This window comes from Vombatus ursinus, unplaced genomic scaffold, assembly GCF_900497805.2.
Source record: "Vombatus ursinus unplaced genomic scaffold, bare-nosed wombat genome assembly UNPS02007344.1, whole genome shotgun sequence".
In the NCBI taxonomy this organism is placed as follows: domain Eukaryota; kingdom Metazoa; phylum Chordata; class Mammalia; order Diprotodontia; family Vombatidae; genus Vombatus; species Vombatus ursinus.
In genome coordinates, this window is record NW_020947122.1 from 5,401,827 (window position 1) to 5,411,376 (window position 9,550).

The following is a 9,550-nucleotide window of genomic DNA, read 5'->3' on the forward strand; positions in this document are numbered from 1 at the left end:
CCAGAAAAAAAAAAAAAGCCCCTTATCTCCCAGGACCCAAGCTTCCTTGAAGCCTTTCTTTCTCGACACACTCTGATAGTTGCAGCCCAAGTCCTTAAAGCCATCTCCAAAGGGGGAACCCAAAGGTACAGCCTCCAGTTGCTGATTTGTCTCTGCAGCCCATGACACCCTACAGCTTCCATGCAGTTTAGCAGTGCCCTGCCTGTAGAAAGAGTCCACTCCCAGAAGGGAAGGGCTGGGTTTCGGATTTCATTTCCCTTGTAAACCATTCCCAGATTCCAATCCACTTGCAGGGCTTCTCTGCTGCTTTCCAGTCTCAGACCTCAGAGCGAGCCCCCAGCCCAGGGAGCTGAAGGAGGGCACGGTCAATTTCAGGAAGTCCAACATGAGACCAGCATCTCTCTTTCCCTTCGGCAGCCTCTTTGTTTTCTTCTGGCTGGTGGAGGGCAGAATTATCGGGGAAGATGAAGCCGGTTTTGCTGAATGTAACAAGTTCTTTTATGAAGAGACCCCGCCTGAAGGACTGGCTGAGCCTTTCCACGTGAAAATCTGTCAAAAATACAAGGGCAAGGAGCGCTTTGCCACCCTGTACAGCACCCAAGAAAAGATACCTGTTTACTCAGCTTTTCGATATGCTGTCTCTGGAGAGAGTAGGGAGCAGGGGTGGATGATCGAACCCCAGGTGAGTCAAACACTTTTGTAGATATTCTGCAGTGAGGCCCAAACAAGGGAAGGTGGCTAATGCCTTTTGCCTCGGAATTGGAGTGAGGGGGCCTAAGTAACAGGAGGGGTGATGGGCACTGTCCGATGAGGCGCTGTGCCAGAAAGTGCCTTCCTCCGACCTGAATTCAGATTCTCCCCGCCCACCCCCAAGCCTTTATACTCTGCTTAAGGAAATTGGAATTTCAGCTCATAAACTTTGTTACATTTTCATCCAAGTCCCTACACCACTAAGAAATGACAAGAGAAACCATTTGGTTCTCTGACAGACTCTTCTTGACCCAGGGTCTATGAGTTTATTTTTAATTTTTTTGATAACTATTGCAAAATAATTGGCTTCCTTTGTAATCCTGTGTATTTAATTTTATACGTATTTTTAAATTTTAAAACATTATTCTGAGACGAGATCCATAGGCTTTACCAGACTGCCAAAAGGGTCCATGACACACATACAAAATTTAAGATCCACTGCTCTACACAGAAATTTATCTATATGAATGATTATGCACATACAACATGAATGGTTGCTTTTATAAGGTACTCCACTAGTATAGGTCCCATGTGATACTAACTTACATGTGTACTTTGCTTTACAATTTACAAGCTGTTTTTCTGTGAAGTAGGTAGGCTCAGAAAGGTTAATGATTTGTCCAAGGTCATGTAGCTCATAAAGTCAGGTTTTGACCTCAAGTTCAGTGCTTTCTCTGCTCTACTATATAAAAAGAATAAAAGAAAGATCATATGTGTAATTGGAAAAAATAAAATACTATTTACAAAAAAAAAGAGGAAGATCATATGGTCACAAGGCTTAAAAACAAAAACCTGCACAATGCTTTTTAACTTAGAGACACTATGAGGTATTTAATTAATTTCTTCACAATTAAGAAATTTAGGAATTTGGAGGAGTGTTTCCTGTTATTCATTGTAGTTTATCTTCCATTCTACATTTGGGAAAATACCAGAAATTGTCAAATTAAGAAAAAATTTTAAGAAGTTTTGGATTTTTTAAAAAGGAATAGCAAGGACCTGGGGAATGTCTGTCTATTGGCTTGGTAGGAAGGACAAAATATTCTCCCCAGTTCATCTTTTCTCCACTATCAACCCCAAGGATTCAGAAATCAAACCTTCATCTGTCAAGTCACCCCCTGCAGTGTGCTGCAGTGTTCAATGTCAGTCAGTCAGAAGAACTGAAGTGGCCCTCAGCACTCAGCCTTCTGTCCCACACCTTCTCCTCAACCAACTATTCTGCTTCTAAGGCATTCTGGCATGGGCACAAGTGTGTGCATGCATGTGCACACAAATGTGCACTTGCACACACACATACTTTCTCTCTCTCTCTCTCTCTCTCACACACACACACACACACACACACACACACACACACACTTGCAGAAGCCAATAACCCCTCACCTAGAGAGAAGGTTGCCCATCACTTTCCACTTGCTCAACCTTCTCACCCTTGTCCATCTTGCTGCCAAAACCTTCCCAAGCCTCCTGATGTAATAAACACACCCTAACCCAACCTGTTCCTGATCTCCCGTAGCCTGCAACCCCCAGCCCCACCCAAATGAATACCAAGACAAGCTTCCATTCTTAGAATGAGCTTATTTGGAAGCCTTGAAATATAGCTGCTATCTTGCAATATCTGTTAAGTGCCCATTGTATAAATACATCAGCATAGAAGCCATCTCCCCTCCCCCACCCCATACTAGAAGGATATAAAGGAATAAGAATACACAGGAAACTAGATGTGTCCATAAACACAGGAAGAAAAAGTGATCAGAGTGGGATGGGCCTTCAGAAACTTCCTAGAGGAGGTGAGTTTTGAGTAAGAATGGAGTATAAGGGGCATGGGCTAGCAAAGGAAGGAGAAGGTTCCAGTGAAGGGAGGGACATCTGCCAGTGGATAAGATCAGGAACAAGCAAATTACATACAGGGCACAGCAAGCTGATCAGTCTAGTTAGAATAGGAAGTCTGTAGTGGGGAATAATGAGGAAAAAAGGTTGATGAGATAGTTGAGAGGAGGAAATTGATAAAGGAACTCCAAGGCCAGGCTAAGAATTTCCAAAAGGCTAGATAAGGAAATGCATGGCAGTGGGGTGTATTGGAAAGCATAAGGTCTGGGAGTTGGGAGACCCGGTTTCACATCCTGGTTCTATGCCTGTGTCCTTGCCTCTGTGCCAAGCTGTGTAACCTTGGACAAATTGCTTAATATCTCTGAACCTACATTTCAGGGAATCAAAGAAATTTCAAATTTGGAAAGAAACTTAGAGGTCATGCCATCCGACCTTTACCCTAAGCATGAATCTGTCCCATGACATCTGACAAGTGGACATCCAGCTTCTGCTGGAGCATCTCTACTGAGAGGGAACTTGCTGCCACCTGGGATAGGCCATTCTATTTTTGGACAGCTCCAGTTGTTAGGTGGTTAATTGATACACAGTGCCAAAATCTGTCTCCACACAATTTCTACCACTGATCTTAGTTCTGCCTTTGGAAATCAAGCAGATAAGTCTAATTCCCCTTCACTTAATGGCCAACTTATTTACATGTTGTTTCTTCCTTTAGACTAGAAAGTCCTTGAAAGCAGGGGCTGTCTTTTATCTTTCTTTGTATCTTCAACTTGTAGCTCAGCCCCCTGCACATAGTAGGTGCTTAATAAATGTTTATTGACACTGACTGAACAAGCCTTTTTAAGCACCTGCTACATTCCAGGCCCTGTGGTAGAGGTGAAGAGTCCTTCAAATAGTTGAAGTTGCCTTTTCAATAAAGAACTAGATAATTATTTAGGTCCACTTTAGCCCTTGATTTCTTCTGTGGTTTCCAGAAATTAGAAGTTAACTTTTTGTGATGTACTTATTGGAGCACCATAGAACATGAAGAGGGTTCAGCTAATTGAGCAGAGATACCCAAGCCCTGCCTCAGTCAGCATTGTGTCTGGTAGATGATGGTGTTTCATCCAAGTCTCTAAATAGGTCAGAACACTTAGGCCTTACGTGATGCCTCATACCTGCATTGGCTGAGTGCATTGCATCTGCCTGCAAGCCACATATGCTGTACCAAGAGCCATTTCTCTGGACTGCTTAACGAAGAGCCAGAGTTCTAAATGCAGCCATTCTGTCATTCATTCATCAGTCAATAAGCATTTGTTAAAGGGTTTAATATATGTCACACACTGTGATAGGAGTTGGGGATATAAAAGCCAAAAAACTGAGACATGGCCTCCCCTCTAGGAGTTTATTTTCTACTGGAGGGAATGTTACGTATATGCCAAGAAGTAAATACAAAATACGTGTAACTAAAACAAAATCTTTGCAATTGATGTTCCCCCATGACAAGAATACTACCCGTCCTTACCTTCACTGCTTAATTTCCCTGGCTTCCTTCAAATCTCAAATGAAATCCAACTTTCTACAGGAAACCTTTCCCAGTCTCCCCAAATGCTACTATCTTCCTCTCTGAGATTATTGCCCATCTGCTCTCTATATCTTTTCTATGTACCTAGCTATTTGCAATGTTGCTTCTCTCTTCGATGCTTCTTATTGGGAGAAATTGTTTCTGCTTTTCTTTGTATCCTCAGTGCTTGGCGTAGTGCCTAGAACAGAGTAAACATTTAATAAATGGTTTTTTTTTAAATAATTGATTGATTAGTTGATGGTAGAAGCTACCACCTGAGCTTTGAAGGGAACTAGGAGTTCTGCTGTAGGAGGCAGAGCTGAGGAGGGACAACATTCCAGGTATCCAGGACAGCATGAGCAAAAACACATCAGGAGATGGAATACAGGGTATAAAGAATATCCAATGCACCAGTTCAGTGGGAAGGTAAGATGTGTGAGGGAGAGGACTGTGTAATCAATCAGTCTGGCAAGGTCAGCTGGAGCCAAATTATGAAAGGCTGTCCAAGAGAGTTGGCATCTTATCCTAGAGACAATAGGAAGCCACTTATGAGTTCTGAGAAACAACTGTAGTATGATATGGAAAGAGCACTGGGTTTGAAATCAGAAGACCTTGGTTTGAATCTGGGTTCTACCACTGGCCAGTTGTCTGACCTTTAACAATTCACTTAAACTGTTCTCCCTCAGTTTACTTACCTGGAAAAAGAGATAACACTTGAGCCACCTGCCTCACAAAGTTGTTGAGCAAATCAAATGAGATAATGTCCATAAAGGGCTCCGTAAACCATAAAGTAGAATACAAAGATCAGCTAGCTGTGATGGAGGACAAAAGCAACATGATTTTCAGCAGGGTTGAAGAACTCATCACCAAAAATTAATCCCTGTTGACCAGCCAGCTCTTTACATCTTATACCCATTAAGGTCAATTAGTCAATAAGCATTTATTAAGTACCTACTACTTGCCAGGCACCATACTAAGGTGAGGGTACAAAGAAAGGCAAAAACAAACAAACAAACAAAAACCATCCTTGCTCTTAAGGTGCTCACAATCTAATGGGGAAACATTATGAAAACAATTACACATAAACAAGATAAATACAGGATAAACTGGATATAATCACAGAAGGAAGGAAGCATTAAGGGGGATTGGGAAAGGCTTCTTGGAGATGGTGATATTTTAGCTGGTATCAAGGCCCATCACAGAGAGATACTTAGCTCTGAGGTTCGAATTTTGTTTGGCGTAAAGCACTTTATGACTGTGAATCACTTTACCCAAACCTAGGACACACTTTTCTGAGGTCAGCATTATTATTAGGCCCTCATCAGCCAGGGGAGGAGCAGAGACAAAAGGGAAGCTTCGCCCTTGCCTTAGGTTATAGAGTGAGTCAGTGTCAGAGCTGTGGATCCTAGGTTCCCAGTGAGACAACCCTGGGAATCCATCTTTGAATGAGCTAGATCTTTTCAATTACATTGACTGAGCCAAAGGAGAATCCGGGGGGGACCTTCTGGAGGCAGAGTAGAATAGAAAATTTGCAATGAGGAAGGCAGCGTTACTTGATGGAGTAAACACAAACTTTGGCTTGACTAAAGACTGATTGCTCCTGACAATCTGTGGCCTTGGGAAGGTCATTTATCCCTTTGAAGCCTCAGTTTCCTCCTCTAAAAATTAAGAAGGTTGGACTAGATTACCTTTGAGGTACCTTCAAGTTCTCGATCTTTGGCTTTGTAACTTTCACCAAAAGAACTGAGAGTAAGGGGTGCAAAATATGTGACTGACTAACAAGATGGCAAAGACACGTGCATGCAGATAGTCTGCCATGATGGATCTGAAGCACAGGGAGCTAGGATCTAGTATACTGACCTCATTTTCCCATTGCTAGGATTCAAACAGTCCCTGGACCACTGGAGGTGGGGGCAGAAAACTCTAACAACTTCTCCCACTTCTACTTGTAATAGCCACTGGGGGGTGGGGGAAGACGAGTGAAGGTGATGGGATGCTTAAAAATATAAAGATAATGTTGCTTTTGTTGAGACTCCAAAGAACAGTATCCCAAGTGAACTATAATTTTACCCCTATTATGTTGAGCAGATCAAATGAGATAATGTCTGTAAAGGACTTCCTAAACCATAAAGTAGTATACAAAGATCAGCTTGCTGTTATGAAGAAAGACAAAAGCAACAGCATTTTCAGTAGGGTTGAACAGCATGTCACCAAAATGACTCCCTTACTGATTAGCCAGCCAGTACAAAGATAGTATGATAGTATCTTCGGTATGTCATTTAACTGCTATGGGCCTATAGTTTCCTCATCTGTAAAATGAGGGATTCAGATTGGTCCCATGATCTCTTAGAATATCCAGCACAGAGCCTTGAACAGAAGAGGTACACAGTAAATAGAGAATGAATGCATAAGTTAGTTGATGGAAAATGTGAGTTCTGTCTGCCCTATCTCTCTCTACTGAATAATCAAGAAGCCAGCTGCTGAAAAGGGAATGATTACATTCTACAAACATGGTGAGCAATGACATTCCAATCCATTGTGTTGTGTCCAGGGTAAAAGTAGAAAGTTAAATGGGGTTTTGTCCAAAGTAAATCCTTCAGGTCTTCTTTCCTACAGTGATACATACAATTGGGACGCAGATTCTTTTTCTGAGCTCTATGTATTGCATTTAATGATTATTTTTCATTTGCATCTTATTGTTTCAGGGTGATTTGAATCTTAGCTTCAGGAATGGTTTTAAGATCCTTGCAAAATACTAGAAAGTAATTTTTCCTATTATTGCCTAAGCCAGTCTGATGATGAAACCTCTTGCAGGTGCCATCTACATGAGAGCAAACCATTCAACACATTAAGCCCCAACTTCATATAATCAAAATCTAGAGATCTTGTCTTTGGCACGTGCCACTTTCACAGGGACTGAATGAAGTATCTGCCAAGCTCACTGTACTGATTGCACGGTTAAGTATTTTGTAGATGCAGTAAAAAATTAAAAAAAAAAACAACACCACAAAACCTCAGCTTGAGGCCTGCAGTAACCCAATCTATCATTCATCTTGATTTAATTCTAGCTGTGTGGACAGATAAATATTTCCTAGAAATATAACAAATATGATTTTGATTTTTCCATTCAAATTTTATTTCCTTTTTGAAATATTAACTCTAAAAAGAAAAAGATAAAGAAAAAACATCTCCTATTCCCAATTACCAGAAGTTTATATGCTTTTAGAAGTTTATGCTTTCTAATCCAGCTCTTAGGACTACTGTTGACCAAAAAACATATAGAACAACATTGATATGTTCTATTTTTTCTTTATGATTCATAACATTTCTCTGTAAGTTTACTCTAGGGCCTCTAGGACCATAAAATATGACAGGTCTGTCAGTAATAATTTATCTATTACTGAGTATGTCCATTTGGCAGTTGAGAAAAAGAAGAATAGAGAAGTTGACTCTAGGGGATTATTAGGAGAGCCCAGAATAGAAAAGAAGTCCATTACCTCATTCTAATTATGCATTTTAGTACAGCTCATGTACTCAGTGTCTGAAAGAAGTCACATTGAAGGTAAGAAAAAAATTTAGTCAAATACAAGTGTACCTTGCTTGACATCATAAATGTGTTGTTGATATGTCAAAGGCATATCAGTTCTTTGAGTTTTTTAAAATAAATAAAAAAATTTTTATTAATTTATGTTATAATTTTAGAGATGTTTGTATTTCAATTCAAGCAGAGCACTGAGTTTATTAAAATGAAATCAGGCACAAAGAGCTTATAATTTGTGCTTTCCAATTAGTAGAGACTCTAGATACTTTAACCACACCCCTCCCCCTCCTCTCCCTGCCCCAAGCTCCCCAGACTTTTTGCTAAGTAGTTAATGATCTGTAACCAAATTAACGGATGAGGAGAGCTCTTATTTAAAGGAATACTATATGAATACAAATAATCACTTTCCTAGTACTATTCATTTTGTAAATTCATATTTTTCATTTATCAGTGTTTCTTTTCTTTTCTTTTTTAAAAGCAGAGTATATCTGTGTGGTCACCAACATTAGAGCGCATCTGAACAGTTGCCAGCATTAGAACTGTACATCTGTTGGTTACAGGTTATCAATGCCTTCTTCAAATGCATCATTGTGAATATAGGCAGGGCTGATAAACATTTTGACAGATTGGTAAAAATCCTCTTTTTAGAGAGAACATAGATTTATAGACTCATATGATCATAGAGATCTTGTTTTATTTTTTCTTCTTAGAGCTGGAAGAGTCTTTAGAGATTATCTAGTCCAACATTCTCATTAAATAGATGAAGAAATTTAGGCCCATGCTTCTTGATGTCATAGTGAAAGAACCTGCCTAGAAGCAGCTGGTGAAGCAATGGGCCTGTGCTGGTCCTGGAGTCAGGAAGATTCTGAGTTCAGATCTAACCTCAAACACCAGCTGTGTGACCCTGGGCAAGTCATTTAACATCTGTTTGCCTCAGTTTTCTAAACTGTAAAATGGGGATAACAATAGCCCCTGCATGGCAGGGTTATTGTGAGGATCAAATGAGATAATATTTGTAAAAAGGGCTTAGCACATAGCCTGACACATAGTAGGCTCTTTATAAATGCTTATTCCCTTCCCTATCTAATCTTTATAGATCACCGCTATAAATCACCATGAATAAAATCACCCAGTATTGACATTTGACTGTCTGCAAAGACAGTCATTATCGTCATCATCATCATCATTATTATCATTACCATCTTTTTTGTTATCTTTCGTTTATATAGCATGTTAAGGTTTGCAAAGTCCATTTACATAAATTATCTCCCCTGATCCTAAACAACAACCCTGTGAGATAAATGCTATTATTATCTTCATTTTACAGATGAGGAAATTGAGGCTGAGAAAAGATTAATTTACTTGCCCAGAATCATACAACTAGTAAGTGTTTGAGATGGGCTTCAAACTCAGGTGGATTCCAAGTCCTGTGCTCTACCCATTTTATGCTCCACACTGTCTCTCTACCTCATTTGGAAACGAATGAGAATGTGTGTCAGCAGTGTGAGAACTTGCGTATGTGATTAGAAAAGAGGTGGAGCTGCAGGATTTGGTGTTGAGGTAAAAGGCTCGACCGGGTAGACTTTCAGCCAGGGCTGCCAGATCCTGGGGGATGGTCAGGATCCTACCTGAGCCACAGCTTCAGATGGATTTTCTTGCTGGCAGAGTGAGTTATTTGAAAGGGAGGGGAACAAACTCAGAATTCCTGCCTCTCTCCCTTATTTCCTTCCTTCCCTCCCTCCTTCCTTCCTTCCTTCCTCCCTCCCTGTCTCTTTTCCAGTAGTTAAAATTTAGGCATTTCTAGTTTCCCCAGTAACAGTAGAAACATAAGTAATACACCAGTGTACACACACACACACACACACACACACACACACACACACACACACACA

The 9,550-nt window shown here is 40.5% G+C and overlaps 1 protein-coding gene across 1 annotated transcript in view; it reads left to right on the plus strand.

Moving 5' to 3' along the window:
- Window positions 1–258: 258 nt before the first annotated feature.
- The window catches only part of ENDOD1 (endonuclease domain containing 1), a 28,273-nt gene continuing 18,981 nt past the window's right edge, over window positions 259–9,550 (plus strand). The window contains exon 1 of the mRNA XM_027849377.1: window positions 259–682. Coding sequence (XP_027705178.1) covers window positions 386–682 — 297 coding nt within the window. The 5' untranslated portion in view covers window positions 259–385. The remainder of the gene's footprint in view (window positions 683–9,550) is intronic.